General features: G+C 45.5%; 1 protein-coding gene across 1 annotated transcript in view; it reads right to left on the minus strand.

The window, feature by feature from the left end:
• The window catches only part of Plpp3 (phospholipid phosphatase 3), an 81,543-nt gene that overhangs the window by 12,990 nt on the left and 45,763 nt on the right, over positions 1-22,790 (minus strand). The window contains exons 3-5 of the mRNA XM_027944993.2: positions 14,051-14,331; positions 13,583-13,640; positions 2,468-2,644 (exon numbers count right to left, since the gene is read on the minus strand). Coding sequence (XP_027800794.1) covers positions 2,468-2,644; positions 13,583-13,640; positions 14,051-14,331 — 516 coding nt within the window. The remainder of the gene's footprint in view (positions 1-2,467; positions 2,645-13,582; positions 13,641-14,050; positions 14,332-22,790) is intronic.

Raw genomic sequence — 22,790 nt, forward strand, 5'->3', positions numbered from 1 at the left:
TATTAGGAATTTGGAGAAAAATAATAAGAAAGATTGAGTCCCTGCCCTTGTGTATTCATAGCTAAATGGGCAGAAGATGGAAAAATATTTATCACCCCTTTCCAAACTATCTGTATATGGCAAAACAGGCTCTCAAACTCAAAGTGGTGGCTGGATTAGCCCGGGGGTGGGAAGGACCCTTTGACACACTTAAATGGCACTCTTTAAGCAGCTGTCAATGCAGCTTCTGCCTCGGGTTACCTCCGCTGGTCTCCAGCTTGGGTGGCCTGCCCTCCTTGCCAAGTGCCAAGTGCAGAAGGCCTGGCTGTGAGCCCGTTCCAATCCTGGGAGCAGCTGTCTACCAGCTCTTTGACCTTGGATGACTGAAGTCATGACTCTTGAACTTGAGTTACCTCATCTGTGAAATGGTCCCACTTGGCTAAAAGGAGACACGATGGTAAAATGTCTACAAAGGTGCCAGCAAACAGAAGGTGCTTTCTCAATGCGGGGACCAAATTCCTATGCCATCCCAAAGACAGCAAGAGTCAAACAGGATGAGAGTCAGACCCTCATTTCCTTATTGAAAATAAGCCTGGGTCCTCCAAACACTGTCTAATTGCTCCCGGCCAGTGCTCTAGAGTATAAAAGAGAGTGAAGGCCCCGAACAATCCCCACACCTTTTAATTTTTTTAATTGGGGGTGCAGGAGGCTCCAATTAGGGCAGTGGCGCCACCAAGAAGGAAACACAGCAGCAGGCCCCCAGGGGACTGTGCTCCTGCTGGGAGCAAAGCTCAGAGGGCACAGGCAGCACAGGGTTACCCTCCAGTGCAAACACCCATCCCCCACTGTCATTTCACATTAAAGGGCCAGGCACCAGAGGACAAGCTGGACGGTGACAGCTGCTCTCTTAATGAGTTTGTTTCCCAATCTTTCTCCCTTCTGCTCTTCACTTAAAAAAAGAGAAAGAAAGGAAACAGAAAGCAGGGAAGACCGCCATCTAGACAGCCAGCCTCTTAGGCAGGAGGCCATGTCAAGGCTGTCTAGTGGTTCCGATCCTACTTTTGTGGTGGTGTCCACTCTGAGCACCTGACCATCCTCCCTCCTCTTGCCCACAGTGCCTCAGACTGTCGCCCACCTGCCAGAGCATCCTGCCCATGTGTCCACCACAGCCCCACGTGGTACTGTAGCTCCTGTGCTTGACTTGGCTGTGCATGTGGCCAGAATGGGATTTCGTTAAGGGCAAGGGCTCAGCCTTTATTCATCCCTCTGCCTTCAGGAGACTATTCCCTACAGTGATCTCAAGAAAGGCCAAGTCAACTCATTGATTTGAGCTTTTTGCTTATTAAGTACACATTGACCTCTGGAGCTAGGAACCCTGAGAGCCTCGGGAAGACAGAGAGACCAACATTTATGTTACATACCGTCCCCGTCCCTGCCTGTCTGAAGGGAGACACATTAACGTCGCAACAGAGTGACAAATGCTATTACAGAGAAGGAGAGGGTGACTGCAGAGAGACGCAGGACTGCAGCCAGGCTTAGAAGCCAGGAACAGGGAGAAAAGCTCTGGATCTCTCTATTGTTCATAATCCTGTCTGTGAATGAGGAGGGACAATACTAACAACAACTCAGCCTATGTCATGGGTGCTGCTTAAACATCTTTAAGCCTTTATAGAGCTCAGGGTCTCCTGCTGCACTGGGGGCAGCTCCTCTGAAGAGGACCCAGGAAATCACAATGTCAGAACAGGTGCTCAGCCATGTTTCTTGAATAAGCCCCTTGAACCTTGCAGTGGGCAGGAAAAACAGAGACACCCCATAGAGTTCAGAGGGGTGGAATGCCTTTATCCCACCCTCTCTGCAAGTCAGGATGAAATGTATGCAAGGGGTAGCCCAACCATTTGGGGCAAATCAGCATGTGGCCCTTCCCAAGTGCAGTCTCCAGGGAACTCTGACGTAATGTGCAGAGAGCCCTTTGGCCCGGGAAGGACTTAGCTTCAGCAAACCTCCTTTGCTGCAGCCAGAGTGAGGCCCTCAAGGGTCACAGTGGAAACAGTAGGCATTTTCCAAAAAGCAGAGTTCAACTGAAGAGTAACCATCCACCAAAGCAGCACGTGAGTACTCTGTGAGTCAGGAGACTTCAACTCTGTTAACTCATGTGACATGTGACCTTGGCAAGTTTCTGGTCTAAATGTCCTCATACATAAAGCGAGTAAATGGGACAATACCTAAGGTCTCTTCCAGTTGCAACATTCTATAAACTCACACCTTCTGTGTTTATGGAGAAGAGGATTTACAGATCCTGTCAGATCAAAACTCACAGTCTGGAAGGAAGCAAGAATTATTTGCACTTAGCAATGGGGTTCTGGGGAGGAGGTGGTTCTTCAGATACCAAGAGAACAGGAATAAGGGCTCTCTGGCTTTGGTCACTGAGCTGGAAACATTTAACAAGCAAAGGCCTCCGCTTGCGTGCTGAGGCCAAGAGGCTACTTACTATGCAGCAGGCCACCAGGGCTCCTTGAGCAAATCCTGCCAGGACATCAGAAGGATGGTGCTTATGGTCAGATACTCTGGACAGTCCCGTGTAGAAGGCCATCATGATCAAGGTGAACTGCAGGAGGGGTCGAAGCAGGCGGGCACCTCTCCAGGTGAAGCGGGCCTGCAAGTATAGCTGGAGAGAGGAGACAAAACAAGCAGACACTGAGTGACTCCTGTTTGCAGGCCCTGTGACACCAACTCCAATCACACTGTGTTCCTGCTAAATGGAACTCCCCAGACTTGGGGCAGTAGGTTGTGGATGGAGCATTCAATGTGGACAGGACCTCGAGCCAGTTATTTAAATGCCAAGCCTTAGTTCTACAAGAACAACAACAAAAAAAAAAAATAAGAAAAATAGAGATAAACTAGGGAAAGCTGAGAAAGATAATACACACAAATGAATTTCACATTATGTTTGGCACGTCTGTTTCCTTTTAACATCTTCTTGACTGAGACTAAGACCAGTAATGGGTCAGTAAAGACTTTATTTTACAACTGATAACAACCCACTTAATCCATTTGTGCATTTCCTTGGAGATAGCGGATGGACAATCCCTATACTCCCTGCCTCTCCCCACCCCTAAGGTCGTGGAAATACAATAGTGATAGGGGAAGTGGTCGTGATAGAGGGATGCTTCTGCTTCAAAACAAAGCACTCTACCCAAGGACAAGTTTCTAAGTCACCACTAGGAGCTATGGATTTTGAATTAGCATAGAAGGAAACACATAAACCAGCCAGACAATGCCAGAGAACTTTCAAGAAGAGACTGAGGGACACTGGATGGGGGGTGGGGGTGGGGGGGTAGAAGAGTAACCTGAAGAAAAATGGAAGGGAAAAAAAAAACTAAAAACACCTCTGGCTGAAGGAAAGAAGTTGAAATGACGTCAACTGGGTATTGTCCCCTCAGAGTTATCTGGCTGCAGTTTCCGTTCTAACCTCTGGGCACAACCTACTTCCCAGGTTCCTGTGGGAACTTGGGAAATGAGGGGGGGAAGCGGCAAAGGGACAAGGGGAACTTCCGACTACAAATCAAAGCCCTGGGAGAGGCCAGGGGAGAGGGGAAGCGCAGAGGGAGGGGCTGCTGGCCTCCGGCAGACCTGTGGCAGTGGCAAAGGGGGGCTCTGCCCTTCCTTCTGGGGTCAGGAAGAAGCAAGAAGCAGCCAGTTCCGAGGAGCCAGAAGAGTGGAAGGGCTCAGTCACTCTTGGCTGCAGGAATAGCGTCTAGGACTCAACCCTCAATGACTTGGAAAACTATTTCCAAAAAGGCCAGGCATGGAAAACAGCAGGCAGCTTCATAACCATTTTGAAATTATGTAAGCGTAGTATTGGAAAATCTAAGAGTAATGAATGAAAAACATAAGAGGCTGTACTGATGTCATTGGCCACTAAACCAGTGATAAAAATCAGTGGTCTTCTCATATGTAATTAAAAACCAGTTAAAAATCTAAAAGAAGCAATAAAATCATCCTGTTACAAATTCAGTAGTTCATATGTACGTTCAAATAGATTCCCATGGACATCATAGAAAAATTTAGGGGGAAAGAATAGAAAAAACTTATGCTGAAAATAATCCTTAAAGACAAAACCTGTACCTATAGCCAGAAGAGATTGAGATCAAAAGTGTCAGCCAGGTTCCATGACAGGTGAAAAAATGTACAGAAACGATTAGTTTAAATTCCTGCCTGGCCAGGCCTAGTTAGGGGATGCAAAAAACTGTACTAATGTGTTTTGTAGGTCCCATGAAGGAAGCTGGGGGAACAGGGTCCATGACTTAAGGGGAAGGAACAACTTGAACCTTAAAGATGAACAGGAGCATTTGCTGGGGGTTAAGGGAGCAGTGGGGAGGGTATGGATTCCACACAGAGGGATGGCTGAGCTCTGCCATCCATGTCCCCAGGAACTTCAAGTCATTCAGCACCTCAGAAAAGAGGATACATGGTCCATGAAAAGGAATAAGGCCACAGAGACAAGAAAGGGTCAGTTCTCAAAGGACCTTGGATGTCAAACTAAAGAACCTGGTCTTTATTCAGAAGACCCATATTCTCCACTTTGTATGGAATACAAAAGGACTATTTAAAAAAATAAAATAAAAAAGAAACTGGCAAATGCTCATTACTCTGTAATACATCCTTATTTCTGTCACTGATAATGCTTATGAGATTTCTAAAGACTCTGAGAAGCCCTGCAGAGAAAAAAAAAAAAGAAGATTTATTTGGCTTTAAGTCACTATTTTTACGGAACACCTACCTACTGGATCACAGAGAATATTACCGTATGCAATGGTGAAAAACATACGGTTTTGAGCAAGGCACCCAATACCATGAAAACAAAATAATAATTTGGATGCTTTTTAAGGGCTCTAGGCAGGGCTGGCTCAATATAAGCAATGCCCAAATCACAGTGAATCTAAAGCTACAGTCCACAAGGCCACTCCCTCCTTTCTGTTGAAAGGACCTTCAGCAGACTGTGCCATCATGGATCAAAAGATCCCTTCCTTCTGGGAGTAGGGATGGAATGATGTTGGTCCAGCTCCTGCTCAGCAAAAAAGTCTTCAGAACAACGGCAAGTTCAGGGAAGAAGGAAAAGTCTGCATACCCTGTGCCCACTGTGGTCTGGCCCTGATCCAGCTGTGGTGGGCAGTGGATGAGGCGGGTGGATAGTAGAAAGATGTGGGTCTTAATCAGAAGACCCTCAGTGAACCTTAGCTTCCCTTCCCCCATAAAAGTGTCATAGCTGCTATCACAAAGGCTGTGGTATGGATTGACTGCTAAGGCAGACAGAGGACAGCACAACATGCCACTCAATACATAGAACAACTTCGTCCATCAAACATTTAAAGTAGCCCCGAGATATTTCTATTTCCCACACTGAACAAAGCTGCAGGTCTTCCGAAAAGACTTGTTTGAAATTCTCCACCCTTCCCCTCGCTAGCTGCACGGACTTCAGGTCTCAGGCCTTGGAATCCAGGGTGGGGCAGAGGAAGGGTGGGTTTCCCAACCGGACAAAGCCCACATCTCCCCTGCCACTGACTCAGAGACTTCTCAGGCTGGAGTGCATTAAAAGAAAATTCATGCAAGAGAGGAACTTGAGGATGGAGGAGAGGACAGGCCTCAGAATAGCTCCCAGAAGAGAGGAAGAGTGCTTATGAATGAGCAAGAGGAGGCGCCATGAGGAGAAAATTCCTGAAGGAAGCCGTCATTCTAGTGACAGAGATGCAGCTGCTCCCCCAGTTCCATCAGTGATGACTACACTCGGGAGCAGGACTGTTCCTGGGATCCACAGCTGGGGCTTTCGGGGAGACAGTGCAACTGTCAAGTGCATTTGGGGGGGGGGGGTAATACAGCTCTGAGTCCATGACACTCTGCACATTTCAAGTGCATGGTCATTGACCTCTGTGCACCTCAGTATCATCTATAAAGCAGGATGGACCACATTTCCCTCTCAGGATCAAAGGATATAACATAGAAAGGAGCCTGGTGGGCAGAGGACAGGCACACAAAACATTCTTGAGAAATCTAGTTGCCTATGCCTTGATAAATGAGATGTACTCAATGACTGTGGCGATTTCACCAAAGCAAGTAAACCACTGAGGGAGATTGTGCAATAGCCCCTCCACCCAGTGGAGTCATCTGATTTGAGATCTAAGCTAGGGGCAGCAGGCTTTGAGGTTGATCATGCTTTGAGTTGTATTCAGCAACTCCCTGTATCTCTCAGTAATCTCAGAGCTGACTGGGTGGAATTTTGCAGGTTCATACACAAGTCACTCCAGGCCAGAAGTTTGGGCCTCATGAGGATGGCTGAATACATTCTGGACCTGGGAACAAAAAAAAAAAAAAAATAATAACTGGAGTTTCAATCCATTTCCAGTGCAAAGGGGCAGGTACATTTTATTCAAGAGAGGAAGTCAACCCTGCTGACCATAAGATGCCAGGAGACAGCAAGATGTTCCCAGAATCAGAATCAGAATGCCTGCAGGGGTTTCAGCAGAGTCATGCAGCCCACAAAGGCTGGTTAGGAAAAGGATGAGCAGAGCTGGACTAAACTAGAAAGCCTAAATCACCGGACCTCCCACAGTCCACAGCCGACAGATTGTCCAATGTTCTCATCCCCATCTCTGTGGAGGAAGACCCCAGGGCCATGCTGCAGCATCAGCAGGCAGAATCGTTTCCTGGACATTGCTGGGAGCAGGGTTAGATTTGCAATCAGAACAACGAGGGTGGAACCTCTACTCTACTGCATAGCAGCTGAATGTCCCTGACTAGTCATCTATTTTCTCACATATCACATGAGATTTTTTTTTTTTGTGGTGTTGATGATTGAACCCAGGGCCTTGTGCATGCAAGGCAAGCACCCTACCAACTGAGCTATATCTCCAGCTCGTAAGATTTTTCTATTTTTTTTAATGCTGCAAGCATCTGTTATATTCAAAACTCTGAAAGACACAGATTGAATGAAATAAGTTCTCACAAAAATTCACGTATGTGGGGCGGGGTTGTGACTCAGTGGTAGTGCTCTTGCCTAGCATGTGTGTGGCACTGGGTTTGATCCCTGGCACCACATAATAAACCAATAAAATAAAGGTATTGTATCCATCTACAACTAAAAAAAAAAAATTTAAAGTGCACGTATGTGTATGTATGTATACGTATACACACATGTATATATAAGTCTATATACAATCTTAAAGTCCTTTTCGTGTACCAAGATTCTGTTTCCATTTGCTAAAGAACTGTGGATGTGATGAGAATCACAGGTGAAAAGTCCTTGCAATACAGAGATCACCCATACAATGGAGCTCTCCCTTCTCTTTCCTGGTCCCAGCTTCAAAATTGGAGTCCTGCAGAATTCCAACAAAACCTCCTTACATTGAATGCTCCTCTGGTTTGAACCAGCCGGGTCAGATGTATGTGTGTGAGTCACACTCTCATTCTTGCTAAGTCATTTGTGTTTCATGACATGATTTGCATACTGGTGAAACAGGTCTCTACTGTCCTCTCACTTCATTTCCATTGCTCTAGGGACAGTTGAGCTAAGAGTGAAAAGGAGGCTTTTGTCCTTCCTATGTCCCTGCCTCTCCTCTTCCTGGAAGCCTATCCAGATCTCCAACTCCCATAGTAAAATACTTTCTCCTTTCTCCAGTCTCCTTGATGGTTCCCATTTGGCTGTGATTCATGAGCTTAGTGACTCACTCACGTGATGGAGAACTAGCATTTCTCTCTGTAAAGTTAATTATCTGCATTGAGGACCAAAGAAGAATTTTTAGGTGACTTTTCTCCTCCTTTTAAAACTAATCAAATCTTGTCTTCAGTCATTGTCAGGAGAAGGAAAGAAAATGACCAGTTTGCTGAGCAGTGCTCTAGATGTTTCAAAGTACAATTCCTGCAACTGTCACAACAATCTCTCTCTTTTTTTAATATTAATTTTTTAGTTTTAGGTGGACATAATATCTTTATTTTATTTTTATGTGGTGTTGAGGATCGAACCCAGTGCCTCACACATGCCAGGTGAGCACTCTACCACTTGAGCCACATCCCCAGCCCACAACAATCTCTTTTTAAGTGGACATCAATGTGCCCATTTCACAAATGAAGAAATCAAGGCTAAAGAGAACCATGATTTACTTGGAAAGTAAATGAGTCCATGATCTAAGTACAGAACTACCCGGTCTCCTTAAGGAAATTACTACTTTACACCCAAAATCTTGATCTTTTGTACTAGTCTCTTCGATCTTTGAGAAAAGAAGCATTACCTCATGCTCCATCCCTTCCCATCCAGAATCAGAAAAGTTCTCCAACTATTCTACAACTATTTACTTTTATGACTTTCCACCATATTATGAACATCTCTGTGTTCCCTGTGTGAACAGGGTCTGACATAGAACAAATGCTCAGAAAGAGATGGATGGATGGATGGATGGATGGATGGATGGATGGATGGGTGAATAGATGGATGAGGGGTAAAGGAGTGGAGGGGTGGAGAGATGCATGAGTTAGGGAGGAAAAACATCTGATACAGTGGTTTATTTCCCTTGGAAACAACAATCTTGTTCCTGCAAAGGATTTCAACAGACACTCCCAATATGTGTGGGTACATCTCATGGGCACACCAGATCCCATGCTCTGGGATTCCAAACATATTGAACAAAACCTCAATGACTAACAACCACAGGCTAGAGAACATGCCTGGCAGAGGACAGCCCCTTCCCTGTCTCCTTGGTACCCAACAAACCCTCTGACACATCAATAGTTCTCATGGGGCAGCACAGAAAATCCAATGGGTCAAGTGTTCAGCAGTGGCAGAAAAGGTCTTCCCCATACCACATCGGCCCTTTGTGGTCTATCGGTCAGTGATGAGGAGGCAAAAGAAAATTCTGATTGGAATGGAAAGGAGCACAGCCTCTGAGCATCAGATGGCCTGGGATTCACTCATTCCTTCGTGTGATGTTCACTGCGTACTTAACTGCTTTGGGGAGTGGGATGCAATAGTGACTCAAAAGACAAAAAATGGGGCTGGGGTGGTGGCTCAGTGGTAGAGTGCTCGCCGAGCATGCAGGAGGCACTGGGTTCTATCCTCAGCACCACATAAATGTAAAATAAAGATATTGTGTCCACCTCAAACTAAAAAATAAATATTTTTTTTAAAAGAAGACAAAGAATGTTCTCCCTAGTAGAACTTACAATTTAGTTGAGACAAACAAGCAAATGAATATATAATAGGTAGCTGATTAGACACTGAGAGGTATAAAATAAGGCTACAAAGGAGGATGGGGCTGTCACTTTAAACAGTGTGGTCGGGTAAAGTTCTCTGAAAAAGTGACCTGGGGAAAGGCAAGGGGTGAGAGACAGACTTAGAGGGAAAAACACAGCAGCTGGGGAAAGGCCTCGACACAAATTTGCTACAAAAGAAGGAGCTGGGATGGAAGATCCCAAAGGCTGGTGATCAACTCTCAAGTGTGCCTTCCACTCCCTGTGTCCTTCCAGCCATCAAAGCCAATCCCCCAAATCCCTATCCTCTTTTCACCTGCACACAGGAAGTTCTTCTAATGTCTCCTGTCTTCATGGGACCAACCCTACCAGAAGCCTTCCTTGGCTTGTGCCACCTGCTGTTCCAGGTTAGCATGGATGCCGCAATTCCCATGATAAAGTACACATCCCCTTGCCCCTTCTGCACAATGCATCAGACTGCTATTGTCTATCTACGCGCCTCCAGTCTGAACTCTCCAAAGGCTGACTGCTCCTTACTAATCTCCATCTCCCCACTCCTATCATGGTGCTTGGTGCATAATAGTCACTCACTAAACACTTGACAAATCATGAATGTTCAATGCATAGGTGACTTCCTTGAGGGCAGGGCCTGGGTCTGATTCATCTCAGTAACCCCAGAAGGTAGCAGAGCACCTGGCACAAGAGGAGACACCAGGTGTGCTACACGATTTGGGATTTGCCCTGTAGTTTATCCAGACTGCCAAGTCATCCTCAACCCCTAAACATAGAGGTGCAGGACCAATCCAGATGTGGTCCCCTGGGGTGCAGGCCAAGGCTCAGAGGCAGGAAGCAAAATTTATGCTTATAGATGCTGTGGGGTTTTTCATATTCGAATTCACGTTAATATCTAACAAACCTTAACCTCATCCTTAAGCTTCTGTGCCCAGATATAATTTGGTGTTTGGGGCATGGTTTTTCCAAGCTACCCATTTTGCAAATCAAAACCTAATATGGAGTGCCCTTCAAAGCCAGGGAGGCCATAGATGGCAGCTGCAGGAGTGGGGCCAGCTAGTGTTTCTCATCTCCTGCTGTCTTCAAACTGTATGCAATGTAGGTGTTTGTCCCTGAGAGCTTCCCATCTTCTTTTTAACACAGAGAGCATTTCAAAACTCTTGCAAAGTGGACACAGTTGATAGAGTGCTTGCCTTACATGCACAAGGCCCTGGGTTCAAGCCCTAGCACTACACACAGACAAAAAAAAAAAAAAAAAAAACTCTTTCTAGTAGAACCACAGAGATGTTGAGATGAGATGTGTAGACACCATCTAATCCCACTCTTTCATTTGACAGATGAGGAAAGTGAAGTCCAGGTAGGAAAAGTGGCAAGAACGCTGTGGAACAGACAGGACAATCTCCACTTGATAGATGAGTGCCCCGAGTCTCTAAGCTAATCTCCCACTTCTGGTTCCTGATTCTATAGTAATGCCTGTTGGATTCTCTCTGTATGTTCAGAAGTGGTCTCCCAACCCTTCAAGGTCACATTAGCAAAAGCATAGGGCTTACTGGAGGAGGCCAGGGTCCATTTGCCCAACTCCTACTTCCTGAAACACAACATAAAAGCATCAGGGAGGGTGGAAGGGCTTCTCTAACTGACTACAGGATCTTCCACCTCCTCTGACAGGCAGCTACAGTGCCTTGGAACTTTCTTTACAAAACTTTGCAAATTGGTTATTATAAGGGATGAGGTTTCTGTGTCACATCACCCTGGCAAACAGTACCACTCTCATCTTTAGCCTTTTGCTTCAGAGGTTGTTTCAGGCCAAGGTGACTTTACAGGTAAAAATGAGTTGTGTGTAGGGACGTGTACATGTGGGTGTCTGAGGGTTGTAAATGTTGAATGGGTACATGTTCCCAAGAGTTGCTAAGAGTGTGCACTGTGGCATGACGACGTGGGAGGAGTGATAAAAGGCTTATTAGGAGATGAGGGATCAGGGTCTCATCTCATTTTCCCTCTCTCTTCCTTTCCTTCCTTCCTTCCTTCCTTCCTTCCTCTTTCCTTCCTTCCCTTCTTTCCTTTCTTCCTTGTTACCTTCAAACAATAGGAAGGTGTCAGAATTTTTTCCTCCCTCAGAGACATGCAAATAAATCTTCAAGTCACTCCTTATAGCTGGGCATGGTGGCATATGCATGTAATCCCAGCAGTTTTGGAGGCTGAGGTATAAGGATCACAGGTTAAAGAGACCAGCCTCAGGAACTTAGGGAGACCCTTTCTCAAAATAAAAAATAAAATGGGCTGGGGATGGAGCTCAGTGGTAGAGTGCCTCTGGGTTCAATCCCCAGTACAGAAAAGAAAAGAATAAAAAAGGAGAAGAAAGAAAAGGAGAAGGGGAAGAAGAGAAAGAGGAAGAGGTGAAAGAAGAAGACAGAAAATCACTCCTCACTCATGATTTATACAGAGACTCTTTGCCATAACCTCAGCTGGTAAAGGGGTGATGGTGGAGTGGGGTACATGGGCCTGGTGGAGAGGGTAGGGACGTCTCAACCATTAAAGCAGTTGTGTAGAAAAGCAAGTCTCCTTCAGTTGAAAATGGAGTTAGGATCAAGAGGTTATCTTCCCCAAGCTTATCCTGATGAGATTTGTCTGTGTTTGGTTTTGGTTTTTGTAGCACAACATAATGGAAAAAATAGACCACAATGTGGACTCATTTCAAGACTAAACTTCAGGTAGCTTTTCTGTCTCTTACTGGCTGCAGAATTTTGTTACTTCTTAGATTTGGGTTTCTTTGTTTCCAGAAAAAGGAAAATCAAAACACATCTCATCAGACTCCTGACAGCATGTTACCATATAAGCTAGATACAGTCCCCTGGTTTCGGGAGCCCCCAAAATAGGCTCCCCCAAAACATCATCTTCACCTTTGGGGCAGCTGTAAAGAACATCCTGCCCAATGTTGGCTTCAAAATAATCCAATGTTTTTCTCTTGGAATAAAATGAAGGAACATTAAAAAGAAAAAAAAATGAACCCATACCCAACTCTTCTAAGCACTTTTACAAAACACTGAAATTACATTTGTAAAATTGCTTCCAGCTCTGGGTAAAATATACACATGCAGCAGGAACATAAATACTTTGCTAAATTATCTTTTCTAAAGTCAAAACAAAAACAAACCAACAAACAAAAAGAATGGAAGGAAGTGCTATTCATGAATAAAAGATCCAGGGGTAATGTTTTCACAGGTTGGGGCCACCTTTAAGCTTTGTATCCTAGGTACCTGAAAGCCTGGGCTTCCAGGCTTGGAAAAGAGTGGGGGTCACAGGGGGAAGCAAAAGAGAACGAGACAATCTCTCTGTTGTGTTTTTCCAATTCCTAATTATGCTTTTTAAATAAGTTGAAATCAAAACGATCTGTTTTCAAACAGCTAATGCTCTTCGGAGCGCTCTGTCTGACTTCTCAACACCTTCTCACTCTGAACTCCACCAAGGCAGCTGGAAGCAGGAAGTGCCCTGGCACACAGACCTCATTGAGGGGAGAGGAAAGGCAGAGAAAACCAAACTTAACTGACAAAGAAAAACAAACAGCCTGCTGTCAGGCAGCTGGGGAGAGGAGGGTGCTCCTCCTGCACCGCCCAAGCATCCCAGGAAATCAAGGCAGATGTAGCCAGGGCAAGGGCAGCTTGTGAATTCAAACCATGGCTCCACCCCTGGCTGAAGAATCTCAAATGTGCTCCTTGGTCTCTCTGGACCTTCATCTCTGGATTCAAGAAATAGGGATAAGGATTCTGTACTTGACAGTGTTGTGAGGAGGCCAGGTGTCCTCAACGATGCTTTGAGTAAAACTCAAAACCACTCTCTGTGGTCAGATGATGATGATGATCTTTAAGGAAGATGGAGAACTGATACAGGGAATATTGGGAGGAGCTGGATCACAAGGCTTGGATTTGAGCAGCTGTTCTGGTGTTTATGCAAATTTTGGTGGATTCTCTGAGCCTGACTTAGTTATCTTTTCCCACAACAGAGAGGATATTATTTATAACATAAAGTTATTTTCTAAGGATCAAATGAGTTAATGGATTTCCAGAAAGCAGGGCTTGTACCATGAAAGCATATGAGCGTCTTCATCACTTTATAATTTCAAAATGGATTCGCAATCCTTACCAAGAAAGATGGCAGATGCTATTTTTATGTGAAAAGTGGAAGAAGCCTGGAAAATAAAATAACTTCTGCTCAGGCAGTGGCCAGGCCCAGAATAAAACCTAACTTTGTTAGCAAACCTCTCTTTCCAGGACTTCACAGTGAAGTCTGTCCCTAATGATTCTGAGGGATTCAAGCCAGGACTGGACTCGGTGCTAATCAGAGGGTAGGTACTTACCACCAGATACAGCATAGTGTACATGGAGAAGGAGGCGTGGCCAGAGAAGAAGGACTTCCTGCAAGAGCAAGAAAGGGCCATGAAAGGGCATATTCACATCCCTGATACTCGCTTGTCTGTCTTCCCTCCCTAGACTGTGACCTTGAGAGCAGGCACTGTGTCTTGTTCATTCTTGCATCTGTGGTGGTGCTTTGGACACATGCCTGGAACATAGCAGGCATGCATGAATAAATAAAAGAAAGAATAAATGAATGGACTTAGCAATGCTGTATCATAATGGTTTCTTTACATATCTGTCTCAATCATGTGACTCAATCTTGAATCCTGCAAGAATAGGGTCTGGGCCCTTATTTACCCATTGAAACCAGAGCCCAGCACTACAGGTGCTCAGTGGGTGCTCTGTGAACTGCTCTGCATTGAAGGGGGTGCACGCTGTGGCCACTGGGAAGTGCTGAGGTGGCGCCTCACCTGGCTTCCTGCACCTTGCTGTCATCGCCTCTGCATCTGTAGTTCTGAATGTAGCCCTCGGAGCAGTTGATCTGGCTGAAGTCGGGATTGCAGACACTCAAGAAGTGAGGGCGCAGACGTCCTATGGACACTTTGGCAATGTCCGTGAAGGACTGGCTGATGGCACAGCCAAAGAGGAAGCAGCCCACTTGCTTATAGAGGGCTGCCACGTAGGGATTCTGAACTGCTGACCGAGACTTCTCCTTCAGGTAATAGATCCGGTAGAATTCTCCTGTGATGATCTAAAGGGAAACAAGAAGCAGTTTAGGCAGTATCAAGACCCATCTTCAAAACGGATGGTGTAAAGAGTATTAAATGACATAGGAGAATATTCAGTATTTACATACCCGTTATAATCTATAAAAGTCCAATTTTCTACGTAAGAAGTATATAGACACAAATATGCACCAGAGGAAAAATCATACTGATAACACAATCATTATTTCTTTTTTTAAAAAAAGTTCTACGTGGGGCTGGGGTTGGGGCTCAGTGGTAGAGCACTTGCCTAGCATGTGTGAGGCACTGGGTTTGATTCTCAGAACCACATATAAACAAATAAATAAATGAAGATCCATCAATAACTAATAAAAACACCTAAAAAATATAAAGTCCTACATGGTCACATAATACTTTGTAACAAGAAAAGATTTATAATCAAATATGTATTTGAGAAAATCTCAATGACTCAGGAGGTTAAGGCAGGAAAATTGTGTGTGTGTGTGTGTGTGTGTGTGTGTGTGTGTGTGAGAGAGAGAGAGAGAGAGAGAGAGAGAGAGAGAGAGACAAGGCTCTGCTACAGAAAAAAAAAAAAAAAGAAGTAAATGAAGAATCAAGGACATGGTTCAGGGTGGCCAGAATGTCAGGGGACCTACAGATCGGAGGTCTCTGAGATATGGGGTAAAGTGTCACCAACAGCACTGACTCTGCTGAGGGCCTGAGCCCCAGTGGCAACATTATACTGTGGTGGGGGTTTCTGCACACAGCAGTGAGTACCCCACAGGCAGGTCCTGAGTCTGAATCCAGGCTCCGCCACCTGCCTGGTGTCCTTAGCACTAACTTAACCTCACTGAACCTCAATCCTTCTCCATGAGAGGATGCTTCTCACCTTTGCAGAGCAGTAGGTTCACAATAACAATGGGTTAATAATAATATGGATGGGAAATGCACCAAGTTATAGAAAGAGATGCTTTTATTTTACTTTTCAGAAGTATGGTATGGCAAAAGGAACACCAGTCTAAAAATCAAGAGACTTTCAGTATAATGCCTTTGATGCTCATGAATGTCTCTGAGTCAGCCTGTGTTGTCTCCTCAGGTCGCAAAGGTCAGCAAGTGTGTCTAAATTTGCACACCTTCCTCCGTCCCACGGTGTCTGCTACTTGCCTGAAACCGCCTGGTCTTCCGTGCAACACCGGGGCAGCTCTGCTCAGTAAGGTGAATGTGCATAGGTCTGTATATCAGAGGACCTATTTGACGTTGCTGATGCACACCACACAGCCTGCTCCCTTGGTCTTAACTCCACAGCACAGCTGTGGCCACTTCCTGGTTGCAACCACAGCCTGAGGACAGCACTGGTCAACTCATCACTCACCACAAGAGATCCTTTCCCACTTCCTCCCAGGGCCACACTTGCCCTTTCAGCCAGCAGAGAGCCGCTCATGACCACAAGGGAAGCAATAGACTGGCATATCCGGGCACTCCTTTGCAAAGGCTCCCGTTAGGTTTTCACACTGAGGGAAGGTGTCATGAGGTCTGATCAAGGCCTTCAAGGGCCCCAAAGTCTGTGGAAAGAAAGCAGCATGTAGGACGGAAACACCAGCTGGTCCCAGGGACCAGCAGGTGCAGAAGTGAGAACAGTAACTGCCACTGCAAATGCTGGCACAGAGAGGCTGTGTTGATACATGGGTGGTATCTGTAAGCGCCACTTTGTTTTCCCAGGTCACGTTGAGTGTGATTCTCTATGATGGGCACATGGGCAGAGGCCAGTCCAACCAGCATCCTGGCCTAGCCATCCCCTAAGACAGGACAACTAATATCTAACCCTACAAAGTGCTCACAGACTGTCACTGAAGGAGCGAATGAAAGGGGAGCAGGAGAGGAGTCCCAGAGCTCCTCCCTGAGAAACTGGAAATATCCTCTGAACGTTACCAAGGGCCCTTTGATAACACGTTGCAAAGATTAAAATCCGAGAAGCATGGCAAGTCAGAAATGAAAGGGACCATTATGTTCAGAAGAAACTGAGGTCCAAATTAACTCACATCTAAAGATTAGACCCAGGTGCACTGACTCCCTGTCCAGCATTCTTTCCTACCGTTCATGATCTAACCCCCTTTTGAACCTGTTTACACTTTTACCCTATGTAACCTTACAGGCTAACGAGTTCCAGATGTTGATTTCCACAATCATGTTCCCCTACCTTCTCATTCTTCTTTATTTATAAATCATCCTCGCGTGTCTTATATGCAGGCAAGAACCCTGAAGGAGTCAAGTGGCCAGGGGTGGTGTCCCCACTCCTTGAGTGAATTCAGGGTATCAGGTCCTTCATTTGCAGGATCATGGCACTGGATTCCATGACTTATCCCCCTCATCACCGCAGTGACATTTATTCTCAACTCTCCGGGCCTCCCTCCACCACGAGCTTCCCAACCAGGCAAAGGTGATACCACAGCAGAGGAAGGTTGCTTATGAATAACAGCACAGGCAGGAAAACAGAACCACAGCCCGGACACCACCCCTGCCCCAGGATTGCTCCCGAGTTCCCAGAACCAAGCTGCTGGCTCAGATGAAGGAACTGTTTCTAAGCGGCTTGCTTGAGCAGCCACCAGCATGATTTCCAGCTTGATGCTGAGAGAGGACACGTGGGTTTATATGGCACCTTGACATCTCACATGCACTTATGATTAATCTCAGATGAGTCACTTTTCCGCTTCAGTCACCTCAGGGAGGAGGGATCAATGACAATTCAAGGGCTGTCCCCAGCTCTAAACTCCCATCATTCTACAACTTCCCTCATCACAGCCTCAGTCTTCAATAGTAAATTGTGAATTAAAACCCTTTCTCCTCTCCTGGGGAGATAAAGAGGTAAAAAGGAGTGCATTTCCTGGCACCTCGGGTTCCTAAGGACATTGATAGCAGTCTCTTATTACAGTTCTTCTGCACTTGAGTTTCATCTGGTCTGCAACTCTGCGAAGAAGATAAATCTATTCTAAGCGCTTGGGTAGATCTGAAGGATGTGAGGCTTGTCAATGGTGGAGTTAAGAGGAAAAGTCCAGGTATTGTCTGTCTCTCAGATGCAAAGATCCCCAGCAGTCTCCATCAAGAGAAGTTTATTATTTCTAATGTTTTAAAACCATTTTCCACGGGAAGAACAGCAATTGCGTTTGAGGACAGGGCCAGGCTGAAGCCATTTAGCAGACACATGACTCCAGGACCACATGGCTTCTGGGGCAGCCCTGACAGATTTTGGAGTTAATGAGCAACAAATTATGTATTTTCTCTATCCCCTTGTACAGAAGGGTCGGGGAGTCGGCAACACAGCCATAAATCATCATTATGAACCAGCCGGACTTGGCTTCTTGTAATCCTAACCTTTAAAAGCCCATTTAATGAAATTCGGGCTGTGAAAGGCAGCCCAAACACCGCACCTAGCCTACAGGAGAGGCGAGGGCTTAAATTGTTCTCCGACACGTTACACACTGAACGCTGGAGTCCCAGATTTATAGCTTTCGGACTTTATTCATTACTCACAATGTTTTTATTCCTGGGTCATAAAATGAACTCTTCCCTCCTCTGCCCCCTCCAAAGGCTCTGTCCCCACCCCCCAGGGCCCTCATTTCTGCCTCAGTCAGCAAGGCTCTGATATGTAAATTTCACTGCAGAGAAAAATGCCTTCAATGTGGAGGCCTTTCAGGAACAGCCAGCCACAGATCTGGGGGTGGTGGCAGGCTGCCAGGCGAGCGGGGCTTCTCCCTACCTGCCTGTTAAAGCCCTTGGCACAGAGGCTGGAAACTCATAAAGTGGGGAAGCACAGCAGTTCAGCTAGGAGGGGACAGAACGGGACCCGTCCTTGCCTGCCAGCGGCTGCAGTTGGTGGGGACCCTGTCTCCTGGAGTGAGGAGCTGCTCTTCCTGTCTCTTCTGGTGAAAGAGAGTTCAGCTGCCCACATATTTACAAATACTCAACTGTTCTGGAAAGGAAATTTGAAGAAACTTAGGAGCGATTTTTTTGGAAAGGACAGAACATGGGATGGTGAGAGAAGCACTGATTTGGGAAAGAAAAATCTGTCTGAGTCCCATCTCTTACTTTAGGCCAAGTGACTTCACCTCTCTGGGTTTAGGGGACCCTACCTATAAAATAAGATTAACAATATCTGCCTAGCAGGACTGCATCTTCAATAAGGTGATATGCCAACTGCCTGGCACCTAACACCTTCCAAAACTGTGTGTGTGTGTGTGTTTTTTTTCCTCCTTCCACTGGAGACAAGAAAAACAAAACAGGGCTGAAGATGAGGCTCAAGCGGTAACGTGCTCGCCTGGCATGCTCGGGGCGCTGGGTCTGATCCTCAGCACCACATAAAAATAAAATAAAGATGTTGTGTCCACCGAAAACTGAAAAATAAATATTAAAAATATTCTCTCTCTCCCTCTCTTAAACAAAAGAAAGAAAGAAAAACAAAACAAAATCTAACATGTACTTCCTAGGGAATATCTCTTCCAAGATACTTCCAAGAGTTCCTTGAAAGAGAGCATTCCAAACTGAAGAGTTTGGAAGTGTTGCTCCTCCAGGGTAGAAGCACATAGTGTGTATGGATGATATAATACTGTTTTGGGTTTTTTGTTTGTTTGTTTTTGTTTTTTGGTAGTGGGGATTGAACCTAGGGGCACTTAATCACTGAGCCACATCCCCAGCCCTTTTTTATAATATTTTATTTAAAGACAGGGTATCGCTGAGTTGCTTAGGGCCTCACTGCTGAGGCTGGCTTTGAACTCACGATCCTCCTGCCTCAGTCTCCCAAACCACTGGATTACAGGCATGCGCCACCACATCCTGCAGATGATGCAGAGTTTTGACCATTTCATCTAGGATGTCTTTTTCAGGGGAACTAAACAGATGGAAAGAAAGCCAAAGCAGAAAGGATAACCCACACTACCATCTTGTTTTATTTTTGACTTTCTACTCTATTTAGAAAGTACCCCAAGAAAGGTAACGTTTTTGCAGTGTCCCAACAATTTCTCTCTGAGAACTCATCTTCTTCCCTTGCTGAGTTTGAGGGACAAGCTTCCCTATATTCTAATCTGCTTTAATACAAAGCACTTTTATATCTACTGTGTTTGCTTCTCACAAAACCCTATGAACTACTAAATTATTACTGACACTTTATAAGTTAGAACAGAGAGGCCAGTGAGTCACCCTCAATCAAAAACAAGGCATGGCAGGGCATGGTGGCCCAGACCTATAATCCCAATGGCTCTGGAGGCTGAGGCAGGAAGATCACAGGAGGCCCTAAGCATCTTGACAAGACACTGTCTCAAAATAAAAGATAAAAAGGGTCAGGGATGCAGCTCAGGGGCAGAGCCCCCGTGGGTTAAATCCCCCCTGGGTTAAATCCCCAGTACTCAAAGAAAAAAAAAAGAAAGAAAGAAAAAGAAAAGGTTCTAACTGCTTGTGCCAAGCTGGCTGTCTCCTAGATGCCCTGGCAGGCAGCAGAGTCTCCAGAGACAGACAGACATAGATGACCTTGCACACCTAAGGCCTTGCTGACCACAAAGAGCCGAGTTATTTTTCACATCTCAGTTACGTAGGCGGATGAAGTTCCTTCCACCCATAAGAGAGTCGTTCGACAAATCTTTGATGATGAAGAATCATCTCAGTTTCTTTCTCAGTCTCAAGGTTCTGCTCCTAAGCCTGGAGACAGAAGCATAGCTACATTTTCTCTGAAGCTGACTGCTCTACTGAGGGCAATGCAGTACAGTCTCATCTGTAACTGGAAATCGATTAGAAATTTAATCTTTGATTCCTCTCTCAATTGGTCATCTTCAGCCTCTTGGCAGGAGATCAGTGCCTGGGAAAGGTAATGAGGACATAGATTTGTCCAAGGCCATCAGAGGAGTTTCTGGGCTCTGTAGATAATGACAAGAGACCACCATCTAGAACATGGGCAGCAAGAGGCCAGACAGAATCTTCAGAAAATATTTATGTCTGGAATCAGCAACGGCTGACTTGATCACACAAGTCTTATGAAGAAAACAGTTTGAAGCATGGAGCATTATTATTTTCCATTAATATTTTCAGGGACTCAGAGCCGTAGGCTCCTGGGTGACCAGCTCTGTAGTCCGTGCGAGAGTCTCCTGGCTGTTCTTTCTGTGACATTGCCTGCTCACAACTTTGTACTCCTTTTTTCACATTGAATTTGCTCAGCTTCCTTAATATTGCTCTTTTTGTTGTTGTTATTGTTATTTCTAAACTAATTTCTCCTTCTTCTTGAGTTTCCACATCTGGCTTCCACCCCATAAATGTGACTCTTCCCTGAAGTTGTGCCCCTGGCTTTCTGCTTCGATCTCAGCCTCTTGAAATACCTTCAATTATTCCTTCTGGGAAGATGACCTCCAAAAGATGCCTCCTTCTCCCTCTCTGTTTCTCTAGCTCCAGCCTACCCCACATTCCTACCTTCGTGGCTCAGGTCTCAGTCTTACAATCATTAGAAAACCAAGCACAATAGCTTGAAATAATACTCTAATCATTATCTAGCAATTAAGTGGAGTAAAAAATCCTCAGCATTCAAAGACTTCCACAATCTTACTTCCATCTTTTTTTCCTTGCCTGGACTTTGTCAGTTCCCTTATACTGTGCACTTCCGGGTCTGCTTGACAGTTTTCCTGCAAGCACTATTGCTGCCAAGTCTCTCCCACTGGTGGAGCAATCCCCTCTGCCTGGAATATCAGGATCTCTCGAGAAAATGCCACCCCTTCTTCAAAGCAGAGTTCAAGTCTAACCAGGGTACTGGAGCACTCTGCCGGGGTAGGGTTCTGGTTTTTCCAGTTATGACTCTTGGACGATTGAGCTCTCAAGCCTCCAGTTGTTTATCCATAAGATGGGGTTGATACCAGTATCAGGAGCATAAGGGTTGCTGTGATAACTGAATGAGGCAAGTTCTCACTAAACAATGACTGATGCGGGCCTCTTTAGATGAAAACAGCCTTAAGCATTCTTCCTCTGAACTCCCAACAGCACTGTATTCTCACGTGACACCATGTGGGGATGAAGGATCTTACAAGGAGAATCATTTTTTTCTCAGCTTGTTTCTCAAACCCAAAGGAAAGAAGTTTCAACGTTCTGAAACTCTCCCTCCCTGTGACCCCCTGCTGTGCATTTCCTCCTCCTGTCTTTATTTGCTGACCAATTCTTTCCTCTTCTTGAAGGTCTAATAGTGCAGCTTGTCTTGTTTAGTCTTGCCTTGCATCCCCTTTGGACCCTAAGCTCCAAGGACAATTCTATATATTTTACATCAGCTTGTTAGGAGGGAGCTGTTCACCACAGGTTCACCTTCTGTACAAATCGCAGATAGCACCACACTGTCCATCTCTGGTGGTCGTCTGCCAGTATTGTGTATGATTTGTCTTCCTCCATACATTGAACCCTCCCCACCCAAGGAACAAAAAGCTTTACAGCTAACTAAATAATGAGCACTCTGCACAGCATGGGTCTTCAATAACTGTCCATCAAAACGCATGGACTTCAAAGCAGGACAGACCTGAGTTTTGATTCCTGGTCCCTCTTTCTGTAAGCAGAGTAATCCTGGACTAATCTCTTTGCTTTTTCAAGCTCCAGTGTCCTCTCTCATTTATAAAATGAAATAAATATAATACCTACCTTGCATAGCTGTTGAGAGGATTTATGATAAGGTAAACTAGTCTTTGGTCCATCAATCGGATGGTCTACCCCTTTCCCCAACACACACTGACTCACACAACATATTTCCCAGCCTCATGAGTATTATCAATTGAAATAGAGACTATTGTTATCTTGGTACTAGACACATTTTCCCAAAAGTCATGAACCCCTAAAAGCTGTACATAACTAAGAATCGCTGCCAGTGTCACCTCTTCCCAGGGATAGGAGTGAGTGTGGGTGGCAGGAAAAGGAACACACGAGATCCCAGACAGTACAACCTCAATGCCTGTGTTTGTTAAATCCCAAATAGATGTCCCTCCCAGCATCCCCCAGGGAGAAGGTCTCAGAAGAACTCATAGCCATCTGATCAGGGGACAACATAGTTGAAGGATTCATGTGGCCTCTCTCTGTTGGTGGTCTTGGTAATTGCACAGATGTAGTGGATTGTAAACCAGGGGACTGGGTCTCCCACTAACACACTGCTGGGCCAGCACAACTTCACTTTTTGCAGAGTTGAAAATCGACCAGCCTTTAATGAGGAGGCAATGTTGGGGAGCCTTGTTTTCTTGGCAGAGTTGTTGCAGATAAAGGGAGATGGGGGTGGGGGACTAATGAACTCCAGATGTGGGCAAACCGAAGCCTGATCCTGAATAAACAAGTCCTGGAGGTATTAAGCTCTTCTTCTTGTCTCTCCAGCAAGAAATTTGCATGTGGCACAGAGTGTATTCCCATGCACCTCATGGAACCTATTTAAGATTTTTCAGGAAGCAAACAGGATACCTGCCCCTGCTCCACAGAGCCTCTGACATCCATG

The sequence above is a fragment of the Marmota flaviventris genome, chromosome 10, assembly GCF_047511675.1.
Source record: "Marmota flaviventris isolate mMarFla1 chromosome 10, mMarFla1.hap1, whole genome shotgun sequence".
Taxonomy (NCBI): Eukaryota; Metazoa; Chordata; class Mammalia; order Rodentia; family Sciuridae; genus Marmota; species Marmota flaviventris.